This window comes from Mastomys coucha, unplaced genomic scaffold (assembly GCF_008632895.1).
Source record: "Mastomys coucha isolate ucsf_1 unplaced genomic scaffold, UCSF_Mcou_1 pScaffold6, whole genome shotgun sequence".
NCBI lineage: Eukaryota > Metazoa > Chordata > Mammalia > Rodentia > Muridae > Mastomys > Mastomys coucha.
This window is the reverse complement of record NW_022196912.1, coordinates 115672084-115688568: the sequence shown is the minus strand read 5'-3', so window position 1 is coordinate 115688568 and position 16485 is coordinate 115672084. Positions and strand designations below refer to the sequence as shown.

At 40.1% G+C, this 16485-nt stretch overlaps 1 protein-coding gene across 2 annotated transcripts in view; it reads left to right on the top strand.

Moving 5' to 3' along the window:
- Window positions 1-15687, top strand: part of Trip11 (thyroid hormone receptor interactor 11) — a 71512-nt gene extending 55825 nt beyond the window's left edge. For both annotated transcript variants that reach the window (XM_031357806.1, XM_031357807.1), the window contains exons 17-21: window positions 6310-6391; window positions 7313-7427; window positions 7879-7995; window positions 8126-8270; window positions 11997-15687. In XM_031357806.1, coding sequence (XP_031213666.1) covers window positions 6310-6391; window positions 7313-7427; window positions 7879-7995; window positions 8126-8270; window positions 11997-12217 — 680 coding nt within the window. In that variant the 3' untranslated portion in view covers window positions 12218-15687. The remainder of the gene's footprint in view (window positions 1-6309; window positions 6392-7312; window positions 7428-7878; window positions 7996-8125; window positions 8271-11996) is intronic.
- The last annotated feature ends 798 nt before the right edge of the window (window positions 15688-16485 follow it).

Below are 16485 nucleotides of genomic sequence, written 5' to 3'. Positions count from 1 at the left end.
TCCCCTTTCCCTCCCCTCCCCTTGTCTTCCCTTCTCTCTGTCCCTGGTTTCTTTCAAATGTGCATAGTGATTCCAGTTAACTATGTAAAATTCATTGCCTACAAATAGAATTTTAAGTGTTACTTTAGGGGCTGGGGACATACCTCAGTTGGTAGAACACTTGTATAACATACACACAGCCCCTGAGTTTAATCCTCAGCACTGACTAGGCCACGCAGAGAGGGATGTGTATGTGATCTCAGCACTCAGGAAATACAGGCAAGAAGACCGGAAGGTCAAAGTCACCTTTGCCTGCACAGCAATTGAGGGTCAGCCTGGACTACATGAAACCTGTCTGGAAAAAGAAGAAGAAGAAAGGTAACTTTTTTACTCAGCAGTTGATTATAATGAGAGAAAACAAAAGACAAACAAACAGACAAAACCTATTCACCATGTACTCTAGACCTTACAATCCTACCCTTCCGAAAGTTGAAGACAAAATGGTTTTGCTACTTCAAGTTATAAATAGATGTGATATTCTTTTTTAAAAAGCATTTAGCATTAAGAGTGATTTTTGTAATAAAAAGACTGTTTGGAGGCTGGGAGAGATGACTCAGCAGGTAAAGAACTTGCCGTGTACGGCGTGGATGCCAAGAGGCAGTAATTCCAGTGCTTTGGAGGCAGACAAGGGATTCCTAGAGCAAGCTGTGTAGCTAGACTAGCCAAGTTAGTGAGCTCTTGGTTCAGAGTGAGAGGCCCGGATGCAAAGAAGGAGAGGAGAGCAGTCAAAGAAGAAACTTAATGTCTATCTCTGGCCTACACACACACACACACACACACACACACACACACACACACACACGGGCACAACTAGTTTCTAGCTTTTACCTGGGTTAAAGTTAGACAGAGAAGCAGAATTATATTAGATTTAACATTATATCAAGTTTACATTTATTCTGAGGACTAGAAAGGTAGCTCACTGGTTAAGAGCATGTAGGTGTGCTTCCCAGCGCCACACCCATACAATCACCTAGAGTTGTAGCTCCAGGGTCCTGGGTACCCTCTTCTGGCTTCACGTACACTGTGATGGATAGTTTCATGTCTGCTTGACAAAAGGCAGAGTCCTCTGGGAAAGGGAACCTTGATTGAGGAAAAGGCCCTTGACCCAGTTAGCCTTCGGACAAGCCTGTAGTGCATTTTCTTGGTTGATGAGGGAGGACCCAGCTCACTGTGGGTGGTACATCCCAGGGCTTATGGCACTGTATGCCATAAGAAAGCAGCTGAGTAAGCCATAGGAGCAAACCAGTAAGCAACATTCCTCCATGGCTTCTGTTTCATTTCCTCCTTTCAGTTTCTGCCCTGACTTTCCTCAGTGATGGACTGTGCTGTGAAACTACAAGCTGAAATAAACCCTGTCCTCCCCAAGTTGTTTTTGGTCATGGTCTTTTCTCACAGTAACAGAAACCTTAACTAAGGCATATATTTACCCACACATACCACATATTTAAAAATCAAATATTTTTAAAAAATGTAAAGATTGCCAATGCAAATAAGATCTCATATCCAGTTTACTTATTGGCATTTATACAGACAAGTGAAATTGTCTTTCAAACATTTTCTTTCTTCTATTCAGTCCTTTACATTGGCTCATAAAAATGAGAAAATACAAAATAAGGGGGGAAATTACAAAGTATGGATATCAATCAAAATAATATGCATGATTGCTATTGAGTGGAGCAAAAATTTAATTGCTATTTTAAGGAATAAGATGAGGGGCTGGAGAGATGGCTCAGAGATTAAGAGCACTGGCTGCTCTTCCAGAGGTCCTGAGTTCACTTCCCAGCAACCACATGATGGTTCATAACCATCTATAATGAGATCTAGTGCCCTCTAGTGGCCTGCAGGCATATTTGCAGGCTGAATGTTATATACATAATAAATAAATTAATTAAAAATAAAAAAGAGTAGGATAAAAAAAACAAAAACAAAAAAGAATGAAATCAGATGAAAGCCAGGCATGGTGGTGCATGCTTTTAATCTCAGCATTCAGTAGGCAAAGATGGCAGGGAGATCACTGTGAGTTTGAAATCAGCCTGGTCTACATAGTTCCAGGACAACCAGGGCTATGTAATGAGATCCTTTCTCAAAAAACAAAAGGAAGGAAGGAAATCAGATGAAAGAGGGCCTGGCAGTGGGAACCTAGTTAATCTCTGGGGTTTTTGGGTCTCTCTGGTCTTCACTGTTATCTCATTCAGCTGACTGGAGTAAACCAGTTCATAGATGCTTAGTCTTGGGATAACAGATAAATATGAGAGCTATGGCACACTGTGAGATGTTCTCTGAAGATGGTATCATACTCTGTCATTAATCACAAGTAAAATGAAAAGTTACGATGTGCTGACTTGCTGCACTCTGATTTTAATTCTGAAACCGTGGCATCATCTCTGGGTATTTGAGAGCTCTGTGGTGGAAGATTTATGGTGTCATGCACTTAGAGTCATGCTTTCTCCAGATTAGACTTAGTCTCAGCTGATTCATTGCTTAGCTTGAAAGTGCTCCCCAGCTCTAGCTTGCATTTCTAAAGAATTATTTGGGTGTGTGTGATTATTCACAGTACTGTTATATTTGTACTAGAACCCATTTCTGAATAAGAATACTTTGCCTGCCCATATAAATATAGTTCTGATTTCAAATTGTGGTTTGAGTTCAGTTTTTGTAGAGAAATATTCAGAATTTCTGAGGGGAGGAGAGTAAGTGTTGCTGGAGAAAAAGATGAGTCTCAAGAGACTTTGGAATGGGTGTGTGATTTCCTTTTCTTCTAAGCTCTCAAAATTAATCCGTTCCTTCCCATACTTCCCTCTCTGACCTTTTATTTCTCCTTTGTCTACTCAAATGTCATAGTATATTTACACACATGAGTCTGAAGCAGCCCTGGGCATTCCACGTACATTAGGTCAGGACCAATAGTGAGTTTTAAACTTTGGCTTCTGACTTATGTTATTAAAAAATCTTTTGTCAGAACCTTTGCCTTATGAGTTTTACTCTGAAGATGTTTATTTATCATGCAGGCCTTTGTTTATTTGGTATTCTTTGGGGAGAGGCCTTACTGTGTTGCCCAAGCTGGCTTTAGGATCAACTGATCCTTCTGCCTTGGCCTCCTCAGCAGCTGGGACTTCAGGTACAAACCACAACGCCCAGCTTGTTTATAAAACAATTGTTTATTAGTTGCTATTCTGCATATGTGTGATGTGTACTGGGCCATATGTACATGTCATGGCGCACATAGACATCAGAAGACAATTTTCTAGTCAATTCTCTCCTTCCACCTTTCTGTGGATTCCAGAGATAAAACTCGGGTCACCAAGGCTCACAGAGCAGTACTTTCTAGCTAAACCGTCTCCTGGCTTGGCAGCTTACTTTTTGTTTTTCTAGTTTGTTCAAACAAGAGAGTGTGTAATGTAGATTACTGTATGGTTTATGTGGTAGAAAATACTGTCCAATACAAATAAGCTATGAGCCTTGTGCAGTTCTTTCCCTCCTTCCTTCTCTCTTTTGAGAAAGCTTAGGCTGGCTTTGATACATATATATCAAAGTGAAATAGTGAAATTGTCTTTTAAACACACACACACACACACACACACACACACACACACACACACACACACAGCTCAAGATGGCCTCAAATTAGGAATTCTTCTGCTCTGGGCTCCTGAGTGCTTAGATTGCAAGCATGTACTAACTACCATGCTTGATGTAAGTTTTTGTTTTATGCCTACATTGAAATAGTGAAAAAGGACTGAATAAATAAATAAATAAATAAATAAATAAATAAATAAATTGGAGGTGAGAAATGGTTCCGCAGTTGCTCTTCCAGAGGACCTGGGTTTGATTTCTAGCACCCACACGGCAGCTCACAACTGTCTCTTAGCTCTAGTCTCAGGAGACCTGATGCCATCCATGTGGTACACAGATGGGCATGCAGGTAAGATACCTAAACACGTAAAATAAAGGCAAAATCTTAATAAGTTTATTATTTTTATGTGTGTCTACATGGCTTTATGTGCACCATGTGTACATGTCTGTGAGGGCATCAGATCCCCCAAACCTAGAGTTCCATGTGGTTATGCGACACCATATGGGCTCTAGGAACCAAACCTAGCTCCTCTGCAAGAGTAGAAAGTATTGAGCTCCATGAAATGAATTTTTATAATTTATTTAAAATAACATATGTCCCAAAGTTATTATCATTTGGAATGTAATCAGTATAAAACACATTTTAGAATGAGAAGGTAGCAGGGCTAGAGATGAGGAGAGTTCGTAAGAGTGCAAGAATGAAGATCTGAGTTTGGATCCCAGCACCCATGTAAAAGGGCCACATGGTTACACTCATTCCCATAACCCCAGCACTGTGGGATCTTATGTGGGATTACATAACCCCAGTGAGCCTTCAGTGAGAGACTCCTGTCTCAAGGGACTAAGAGAGTGATGCTCTCCTCTGGCCTCTCTGTGAGCACATAGGCACATGTGCTTAAGTGGGGAAGTTTGAGCTGTTTCTCAGCTACTATTCTGTGATTCCTGCTTCAGTTTGCTGATGTTTTTCCAGTGGCCAAGAGTTCTGTTGGATCTAGAATGTAATACTAAGGAAAGGCCCAAATAATGACACATGCCCACAGTGTAAAGGATTTGAAGAATCCAGGAGAATGCTCTTTATTGAGTCAGACTTCAGTAATAATCCCCCCACCCCTGCCTTTTATATCCAATTTTAAATTTCTTATTTGAAAGGCAGAAAAGGAAAAATTTATAGGAGATTTTCCAAACACAAAGTCAGTTTTTATAATATGATTGTGGCAACCATCTCTATTTTGGTAAAGCTAGCCTATAATATGAGTAGCATATTGTAGTTTAGAATTTTACAGTTTACAGAAGCAGAAGCCACTGCAAACATTTAATCTGGGGGCTTTATATTTGCACTAGTGCTGTAAATCAGCATGGTTGCCATTGTATGGGACAGAATGGAGACAAAGGAGAGGCCCTGCTGTGCCTCAGGAGAGTGTGCAGGGAAGTAATGAGGGACTTCAGATTGAAGAGTGGGTGTGAGTCACAGTGGCCAGTACTGGTGAACAAGAGCTCTTCATCACTGGGAGGGAACATGCAGAATTTTGTAGGAGACAAGAGTCAGAAAGTATACCAGCCATTGGCGGTTAGTTAACTCTTCAAACCCATGCTGAAAGAACAGCACCAGATCATGTGATGCTGGAACAGATGTCTTCCATGAAGAGAACTCTGGTAGACATCAGCTTAGACCCCTGTCTTATACCATGCACAAAAATGAGCTCAATAAGGATCATGGTCCTAAATTTTATATTCAAAACCACATGATGCTTAGAAGATATAGGAGTAAATCTTCACAGAACTGGGCAGAACCAACAAAAAGTAAATTGGACTTCATCAAAGTTTAAAATGCTAATGTTTCAAGAAATGGGAAAGAGAAATGATGAAGAGAATGGAGCAGTCCCTTGTAAGGGGTCTCCCTAGTCATTCCCAGTCAGGGAAGGAGCCAGTGTATTATCCCTGCCCTTAGGTGCAATCTCCTCTTTGGTTCTCCTTAAAGTCATTAAGCACCTCTTTCAGCTCAGGCTATCTACTTCTAAGTACAAGGTGTAGACTGTTGCACTGAGAGGTTCTTTAGCCAAGGAGCCCGATCCTTTGGCATGGTTGGCTTGTGAATAGGGTGTCTCCTAGTTTAATTTATACTTTACCTATAAAAATTTCCTGGATTCCAACCATTTTACAGATTTTGTTTATTTTACAGTACAAATTTAGAAATTTTCTAGACATCCTTTTAAGTCAGCTAGCAGCATTGAACCCCAACTAGCACATGAGAGCCGTGCTCTTCATTGTCCTTTGCTCACCAACAGCAGAGCCCAGCCAGGAAAATCGAGCAAGGGAAATCTAAAGTTGTCCTTTCCATTCCCCACCTCCCACTCCGTTAAGAGAGTTGCTCTGGAAACACATTGTGCAAGAACACAGGGAAGACAGTATGCTTGATGCCTGCAAGTTTCAAAGAGGATGGAAACCTGTGTGATCTCTACACTTCTGTTAAGGAAATGATCATTTGCTTGGGGGCAAAGCATGCAGAATACTGCCTCCCTTGCCTTCTAGGTAATTTCTGTAATAGAGGTCCAAGTTCCCTGAACCAAAGAAAAGGAGGCAGCAACTGGCCGTTCTCCAGTAGAACAGGGCATGCATTCACATTTCTGAGTAAGTCTCGCTGTGCGTTTATCCATGATGGTCAGCTAATGCTGTTTTTATCCACTTGCTCTTAAACAGATGAGCTCCACCAGGAGATGCTGGATGATGCGCAGAAGAAACTGATGAACTTGGTAAACAGTACAGAAGGAAAAGTGGACAAGTAAGCATTGCCTCTTGGCTTCCTCTTTTGTTTTACAGGAATTGCTTTCATAGAACAGCCTAGCTACAGTAGATGTTTGCTCATGACTACAGTTCAAGAAGCCTTTCCTCTTCTTAGGCTATGAGGTGCAGGTAGTTTTTATGACACTCAGTAGAATAAATTACTCTCTTTTATTTTTCATGTCTGTTTCCCAACTCATTTCTTTTCTTAAAACCATATGCAAGAATTTTTTAAAAAATCATTTCTATATGAAATACTTAGAAAATAAAAGGTTTAATATTAATATTTTCTTCTCTTCACTACCTGTAGGTAAAATATATCTAACATGTTTAAATGTAAATCTGAAACCTGGTTATTTATGTAACAATATCTGGTCTAATATATATATATTTGTTTGTTTGTTTGTTTGTTTTTGGTTTTTTTGTTTTTTGAGGCAGGGTTTCTCTGTGTAGCCCTGGCTGTCCTAGAACTCACTCTGTAGACCAGGCTGGCCTTGAACTCAGAAATCCGCCTGCCTCAGCCTCCCAAGTGCTGGGATTAAAGGCCTGCACCACCACTGCCTGGCTTAAATTTTTTAATAAATATGGTTGGGGATGCATAACATCTATCTCCTTTTTTGTATCTCTCAATGAGAATCTCCTACTGAGGTGTTGAGAATTACCTCCTTCAGTTGGCTATGGGTCTAGAAAAATGGGTAGCTTAATTAGGGATGTTTTTTAAAGTATGCATTTTAAGTGGTCTGAAATATTCCTAATTAGACTTATTTAAAAAGCTACTTGAGAGTATCTTATTATTCAGTCTTTATAATTAAGTGTCTCATTGTTTAAATATAAGCAGCTGTTCATTTGTTTAGTGTTTAGGTATGGTTGTAGTAGGTTGGCCATGTTAGGTTCCTCAGCTGTTTCTGCCTTGGTTTCCTAGAGTCCTCATGAGAAACCTCTTCATTGGTCATTTCCACACACCTAAACACCAGCGCCACGAAGTGCTTCGGCTCATGGGGAGCATCCTGGGTGTGAAAAGGGAAGAAATGGAGCAGGTGATGAGGCAGTCAAAGCATGTCTTTCCTCTGTCCACCCCCACCTCCTTCTTTGTAGTTTTCTTGCTCTGTGGTACTCCCCTCCCTCCCTCCCTCCCTCCTTCCCTTCTTTCCTCTCTGTCTCTGTTTTCACTGATGATGGAATCTAGCTTGTCTCTCACGTGCTAGGTGAGTTGTTAGTGAGGTGTTGTTAGTTTGAGTATCTTACAACTTATAAACCAGTTGTTTTATCAGATGACTGAAATTTTTGAGATGTAACCATGTCTAGAGCATTTACTTCAGATTGTGTTTGATGTGGCATTTGGTTTCCTCTGTAACCGGTCAGTCTAGGAAACACCTACTAGAACTTGAGTTACAAAGCATGTTTACTCTTCTCTGAAGTCACAGGAGAGGGCTCTTGTTTTCTTGTCTTATATTGATAGTATTTTTCTGTTTTAAAATGTCCTTACAGCTGTTTGGTGAAGATCGAGGAGGTGTTACTCGGTGGATGGCTGGATGGCTGGGAGGAGGGTCGAAAAGTGTGCCCAATACACCTTTGAGACCAAATCAGCAGTCTGTGTTCAATAGTGTAAGCCCAGTTTTATTCCTGCTGAACGTGAATGATAAAGTGATTGCATACCATACTCATTTGCATAGTATCAGATTTCTCCTGCATCATTTAATACAACCCAGTAATATACCAAAATATTTTCCCTTAGTCTTTTTCAGAACTCTTTGTTAAATTTCTGGAAACAGAATCTCATCCATCTGTCCCGCCCCCAAAGCTGTCAGTTCATGATCTGAAGCCTCTAGATTCTCCAGGAAGAAGGAAAGTTGACACAGGCGCACCCGAAAGTTTTAGAGGTAAAATCAGGGACATGGTTTTCCCTCAGTGATAAAATTAAATGCTTAACTTGAGGTTTGTTACTGATTTGTTACTCATGAAAGTGACAAAGTTTTCAGTGTTTTGAAATTGTAATACTGCTTGTAAAATTCTAATGTCGCTAAATTTGGGCCCTATATGTTTTTGTAGCATATTGTTTATTTGTTTAATTAAATAGTATGAAATGTTTTCACTTTTATGTAGGAATAATTCCCAGATTCTTCATGAGAAATCTTTCATTGGCCGTTTCCACATACCCCTAAGTCATATTTACCTTATAATATATTTATAGACACTATAGTCTATTTAGAGATCCTGAGGTATATTTATAGACATTGAAGTAACCTGTGATTTTATTTTAATTATCATCATACATCACTTTGCATCACTGTCCTGGAAATGGTAGTGAGCTAGTCACATCTTTGCTTTGTCCCGTTTTCATTCCTCTCTGATGGTACTTCTTATTAAAGTTACAAGCATAATTTATAGTCTGAAAATGATTTCCATCTTTGTACTTATTGTTATTCAATAACCAAACTTTGCCACATAAATAATATATACATCATGTTGGTTTAGTTAAACTGACCTAAACATGCAAGAATGTGGCATGCACCCTTGTGTGTAGAAAGATCTGTCTAGAAGGAAATAATTGGTGGTTTACATGTGTGTATTTTCAATCACACTGAGTTGTAATGGTCTTACTTACTTTATATTGATGATATTGGCATATAGTAACATTTCTTGAGTTGAAAGTTAATTATTCACTAGACTGTAAACCAATCTCTTTTTCCCAGTAATTTACATATTTTAGTATAGACCTAAGGAACATATCATATGCTTCCTAATTCATATCATACACCATAGTTAAATTTAAATAAAATATTACAGAATTTCTCTTCTAGAATTTTTAAAACTCAGTCACTCCCTCCCCCCTCTCTCTTTCCATCTCCCTTTCCTTCATCAGAGCTTCTGCTAGGTCTATGTATCAATCAGAGGTGGGAAGAGTTTTAGCAGGGTTTGCATGGAGAACACGAGCTTAGTGTCCATACTGTGTTCACAGTGTATAAAGACTAGTGTCCTCCTGTGCTCACAGCATGTAGACCTTATGTCCTCCTGTGTTCACAGCATGTAGACCTTATGTCCTCCTGTGTTCACAGTGTGTGTAGTGTCTTCCTGTGTTCACAGAGTGTAGACCTTATGTCCTCCTGTGTACACAGTGTGTAGACCTTATGTCGTCCTGTGTTCACAGTGTGTGTAGTGTCTTCCTGTGTACACAGTGTGTAGACCTTATGTTGTCCTGTGTTCACAGTGTGTGTAGTGTCTTCCTGTGTTCACAGAGTGTAGACCTTATGTCCTCCTGTGTTCACAGTGTGTAGACCTTATGTCCTCCTGTGTTCACAGTGTGTAGACCTTATGCCCTCCTGTGTTCACAGTGTGTAGACCTTATGTCCTCCTGTGTTCACAGTGTTTGTAGACTTTATGTCGTCCTGTGTTCACAGTGTGTGTAGTGTCTTCCGGTGTTCACAGAGTGTAATGTCGTCCTGTATTCAGTGTATACAAAACCTTGTGTGCACTTGTGTTCAGTGTGTAGAGCTCAGTATTGTTCTGTGTTCATAGAGCGCACAGCTTAGTAGGCAGCACAAGAGCGTTTCCAGTTTAGAAAGTTGCTGGTCACAGGAAATCCAAAGTGGGAATCCAGAAGTGCTCAGTCACAGCTGAATGTAATGGGTTTGTCTCTGTCTTCGTCTTAGGAGCCTGCTTTTTTAGTTTCCATTGCTTAGGAAGGGGCTTCCAAGGGTTTGCTGGGACCTCACCATGAAGCTATGGGTGTCTTTGGGTAATAAGGTAAACTTGTAGCCCCTAAGATGGGCCATAAGCCAAACTCTTATTCTTTTCTTTTTTTTTTTTTTTAAAGATTTATTATTATAAATGAGTACACTGTAGCTGTCTTCAGACCACCAGAACAGGGCATCAGATTTCATTATGGGTGGTTGTAAGCCACCATGTGGTTGCTGGGATTTGAACTCATGACCTTCGGAAGAGCAGTCAGTGCTCTTACCCACTGAGCCACCTCACCAGCCCCCAAACTCTTATTCTAATGAAAATGAATTGTAACTTCCCAAGGTGGTAGAGCAATGATACCACTGAGAATGTCTGCAGCCTTTGAGTGCTGACACGATGGATGACTGAGTCATCTGTGTGTACATTATTTGTTCTTCTGGCAAATTAATTTTAATTACTGTTGCATCACTATAATATGATATGCCAGCATTTTTCATAGGTATTGTAGTCATTGGGAAATCTTAACTTCTCAAGGCTTTCATCCCTCAGGTAGGTATGAACAGTATTTACCCTGCAACATACACACCATCATTTCAAAGTTGTTACAATAAGTGTAGTTTTCAGGTATATAACTAGTTTTTGAGGATACAGTACTTTCATTATGCATACAAATACTCCTTGTCTCCTTTTCTACCATTCCTTCTTCTTCATTTCTTCTCTTTTGTGTGTGGGGCTCTGTGATCACCATGAGCAGCAGAGTAAAGATCATTGTGAGGCACGAAGACGATTTGGTTCAACAGGACTAAGTAGCTGGTGTTGGTTCAAACTCGGGAGTCTGGCCCTGAGTGTTTATTTTAGGCATATTTAAGTACAGCACAATTTGGTGAAAAATTATCTGGTGATAAATGACTCAGTCCTGTGTGCCCAAAAAAGCCTAAGATGTGACTAAATCAAAACTCTTTGTAAAGTACATATGACCTCTTCCAAATGGGTTCTATAGATTAACTACATGTGGCACCTTTTATAAAGCTAGGTGTTATAGACTAATAAACTCACTATACGAATCTGCAGGAGTTTCCAGTGTGGTCTTGGCCATACAGATAGCACATTGAAGGGACATGGCTCCCTTCCTGCTTATCTGTGAGTGCCAGGGTCTCCATGCCTCCCCCATTTTGCCCGTCTACTTTTCATAGATAGATTCTGCTTATAGGATCTAGAACTTAGCAGCATAAAAAATGAATTTGTAGGTAGCCAGATATAGAAGTCTAAAGCACATATGGATCTTTTTTGTTTGTTTTACCAGAAAATGGTTTGAATGACTAGGAATGAATTTTCATAATACACATTAGTATTCTTAAAATACTGTTTATTGTGTACACATGGGTCTATTTCTATGTATGTGTACCCTGTGCACACTTTTGTAGGTCAGAGAAGAATTTAAGGATCTGCTTCTCTCCAAGCACATGGGTTCTGGGACTGAACTTACGTCATCAAGGTTGGAGGCTTAGTGATAGGTGCCTTCACCTGCTGAGCCGTCTTGTTGGCCCACAAATTAGTATTTTATGCTTAGACCTTTAGGGTCTGTTAGTGTGTTTGTTTTGAATAAAGGATAGCCCAAAACATGTGCCTAATAGTAGTGTTATCATCAGGGTGGAATTTTAAAATTGATAGTAGTGACAGACTGATTACTCAAATGCTTGTGTTAAAACTGAGCTTGTTAGCACAATTTCAGCTTTGTTTGAAGTAGAGCAGGAGGATCATCCGCAGCTGTAAGAGGTTCATGGCCAGGCAGAGCTAGAAACCCTGTCTCAGCTACAGACCTCAACTACTATGTAGATGAGTTTGATAAAACTATTACTGTGTTTAGTGGGTTCTTTAAATCTCTTTGTGAAGGATAGAAACTAAATCTGTATTTTGTCTTTTAGATACAGCAGAATCCAGGACAGGAAGAAGAACAGATTTGAATCCATTCTTGGCTCCCCGCTCAGCAGCTGTGCCCCTTATTAACCCAGCTGGACATGGATCTGGTGGGCCTGGACATCTTCTTTTGAAACCCATTTCAGATGTTCTACCCACATTTACACCCTTGCCAGTGTCACCTGACAACAGTGCAGGTGTTGTATTGAAAGACCTTCTAAAGCAGTAAGTGGCTTTCAGGGCTGAGACTATGTAGCACTTTAAAGAAACCATGAATACTTTATGTGTGGGAACTTTATCACAAAGTGGCCTTCTGGAAAGAGTCATGTATTTATTTGTAGTTATAATTTCTCTGTTAATAAAAATATTCTTAATGCTTTTAGAAATTGCAGGTGTCAGAAGAGCAAGTATCTGATATATAATCTACTTTTTTTCACTTTATGATGTTACTTAATTTAAAACTAGAAACATTTGGTTTACTTTTTAATTCACTAAACTCTAAAGGAGAGGCAAGAATAGTAAACTGTATGTCTGCTTTTATTTTCCCGAATTTTCAAGCTCATTTAATATATGAATATGTGGTTCGTCTGCCCACCCACACCCCAACAATGCCTAATAAAAGCTTCTCTACATGGAGCAGCAAATGCTCTGCAATACATGCTGATCACCTGTAGAGGACCTTGTGCTCTATAGAGCACAGAGAACAAATCTGGGCCTGGGAGGTTATCAGTGTCCCGAGGCAAAGCAGGTATTTGGTTCTATGCAATTTCATCATATGTGTAGATTCGTCTGACCATCTCGGTCTGGATCCAACTCTTCACCAGAAGGATCCTTGAGCTGCCTTTTTCTAACCCTCGCTGCCTCCTCTAATCCCTGACAACCACTAACTGTCACCCTCTATAATTTTGTTATTCTGTAAATGCTGTTTAAATGAAATCATATGTTATGTAACCTCTTGAAATGGGTGTTTTTCACTTAACATAATTCCCTTGCGATCCATCCAAGTTGTTTCATGGGTCAGTAGTTGGTTTCTTTTTATTGTGGAGTACATGCTGTGAGTAACTAAATGGGATCATTTAGTCTCAAGAGCTGAACTGTCTTTTTAAAGTATCACCTAAAACTACAGGTTTCCAGCTAGACCTGGTGGCTCATGGTTAATCCCACCACTTGACAGACAGAAGCAAGAGGATTGCTTAGGATTTGAGGCCTGCCTGGTATACACAGTGAGTTTCAAGTTAGCCAGAGCAACAGCCATAGTGAGCTCCCGCCTCAAAACACCACACACACCAAAAAACCCAATCAGTCAAAAATCATAAGGTTTTCTTGCACAAATACATGTAACTTTCATGTAAGGTTACGCATCCATGTGAACCTTAGACCACTGTTAGCAATATCCTGAGACCTATCACCTCCTGCCTCTGTGTGGGATGCAGCACTCTGTGTTTATTATGGTGGTCATTAAAGTGCACTAACACCAGGTGTTTGGGACTTCAAGTATTTCTGAACCTTTTTACAAAGCTATTATGAAAGAAAAAAGTCCTGATTCCACCGCTTCATTGAATTAGGATGTTCATATTTGTATAATTGTTGACGTTGTACATTTAAAAGTCATTTCTTGCAATATTTTGTAAATTCAGATAAGCCTTTAAAACAGAAAAGCTTATATAACAAGGAAAGTTGGAAACGAGACTAATTCGAAAGTGTCAACAGTCCTGGCTCCTGTCAGTGCTAACTTGGGTTGTTTGTAAATTTACCTGTGGTAAACTGTATATTTCTAATTTGTTTGGAAGTCTGGAGATTTTAATGATGTGTTGATGGTTAAGATGTCTTTTTCTGAAAAATTAAGTAACTGAGATAATGCTGCTTTCTGATGTCACCTGTGTCCTTAAATAACTTATTATGCTAATTTCTCTGCTATGTGTTAGAAAAAGTTGCCTGTAGAGTTCATAGAAATGCTAAGCTGCTCCAGCCAGTTTTGTGGGTGTTACAGATGCCCCTCAACTTACAGTGGGCTCACAGCCCACTAAACCCACCGTAATAAAAAACGTCTTGAATTGAGCATTTGTTTGCTGTACTCAACAGTCAGTCGGCCCCACGGGACCAAATGGCTGAGCACGAGCCGCTGCTCCATTCCCATTGCTGCCCAGTTGAGAAAAGAGAAACTCTTAAATCTGAAGCATGATTTCTGTTTAGTGTGTATCATTTTGGCCAACTCCAAAACTGAAACAGTTAAGCCATTGTAAGTTGAGGGTCTACTGGTACAGATTTTTATATGTTTCTTAAAAAGTTATTCTCTCTCATTAGCCTAGATCATGTACTGCTTGCCAGGAAATTTTAAGTTCTGAATAAAGTAGCCAAAAGACTAGTTTTTACACTAAGAAGAAAATGGAAGATGTAAACTGTTTTCTTTTAAAGAAGAGGTACATGGTGGATATTTAAGCAATGTGTTTTATATTTAAATAACTTTGATGACATTTGAAGTTCCTTGACTAAAACAACCTTCCCTCCCTCACCGTTTCATGTAACCTAAGTTTGAAGGCTGCCGTGGGGGGGGGATTCTACATCCAGGCATCAAAGAACACTGTCTTACATGGCTGCTATTGAAGTATATGACCTTGTCTGAGAGCTGCAGTGCAGTCTCTGTTGTGTGCATTCTGAATGTGCATTGATGGAAACCAGACATAACCCATCAACTTTTCTGAAACTAAGTTGTGTCAGAGATAAACCATCCGCTCAAGGAAACTTCTCAGCAGAGAGCAAGAAGCACACTCATTCCGTGATGCCAGCAGGACGCTTCTGGAGGCTCGCTGGCAGTTCCATGGCGACTGCAGACGTCTGTCTGCTCTTGAGATCTGCAATCACTTGGTGGACTTTGTGGCTGAATTTTGCATCAGAAGCCACAGACTTACTTACTGCAGTGTTGTAACTGTTGTGAGTGGGCTGTTGATGTCTTTCTGCACTTAGAATTTGTAGTTGAATTTTGCATTGGAAGCCACAGTTCTTCACAACATTCCTAATGGTTTTCAAGTACAATGAAATATACTATCAAGAATTCACCCTGCCATTGGTGTTGATTGAATGTAATCACCGGCACGTGTGCTGTTGAGTTTTATGTCCTGATATTCTTGTTTATTTTTTAAAAGGGGGGGAAGACCAAAGTACATAGTCAAAAAGAGATGATATGCAGGGCATGCAGCTAGCCAGCTAAACATCAGCTGTCACCCAAAAAGCCTTTAGTTCCTTTAGTCACTCCAAGGATTCAGGAGTATGGGAGTGCTTACTCAGCCAGCTATGGGAAGGAGGCAGGGCTGGCACAGGTGAAGATGGAAACCATTTGAACTGGGTTTTTTAAATTAAAGAAATTTTCTTAATAGCAAAGCATTTAAAGTATCTTCTATCAATAAAATTTTTTCTTCTGTAAATATCAGTAAGGTAATATTTATTTTATATATTCCTATGGGGAAATGATCATTGTAATGTTGACATTTGTGATGATTTGCCAGTCTTTACATCTTAACTACTTATGATTTAATCACCTAAAATTGATACATTTTCTTGATTTATAGGAAGGTATCTAAATGTAAGAAATTTCCAACTGTTCTATAGAGCTAAAGCCAATGCACTCTTGAATTTCTCAGGAGCATTGCAAGGCAAAAAGAAAAAAAACACCCATTCCAAATAAAAATGATATAAATTGGCTGTGTCTTCGTCCACGCTAAAGCACTGGGGAAACAGCTGCCGGCTCTCTTGAGGAGAAGTGACTTGCACGGATTGTTTGTAGCAGCCTCGATGACGTGGGTGTTCACTGGCGGACTTCTCATAGTCCCTTTCAGAGGCCTAGTGTGCATCCTCGGTCACATAGTCTTTCTCCAAGGTTGTTCAGACGTCTTCATTGGCTCTTAGGCACAGAAGCTATCTTTAACTCTTCGTGGGATAGCATTGGAAGGAAAGGAGTTTTAATTTGATAGCCAAATTGTAGTTCAGACTTTGACCCCTTTTGTGTGACCTTTGACAAAATTCCTTTGTTGCTTCATTTTTCTCATCTGAAGTGGTACCCACCAGATAGCAGCAGCCTTGTACAGTTACAAAGAACAAGTGATGGGTTTGTTCTCACGTGTGTTACATGAATAATTACACTGCTGTTGAAATTAGGAATCAGGAGCTGTTTCGTTTGGGTTTGACTAAAGAGTGAATGGAAGGGTGAGAGCAAAAGCTGCTTTGTGGAGTGGTTGGGTCGCAAGTGCAGATAGTGTTTGTAGGCAGTTCTGCTGACATTAGGGATGGAGAGAGCATCCTTCAAAACCGAGACAGCGTGTAGATGCAGCGGGAAGGGCAACGGGGAGCTCCAGAAAAAGGACAGCAGAGGAGGTACTGGTGCACAGATGGAGTGGCTCTCTTCAGATGGGAAAGACCCCATATGGGTACGGACAGGCACGAGAGAGGGGTTCAAATAGGTTGTATAGGGGTGTGTTACAGAGAGTCTCTGCTGAGAAAGGG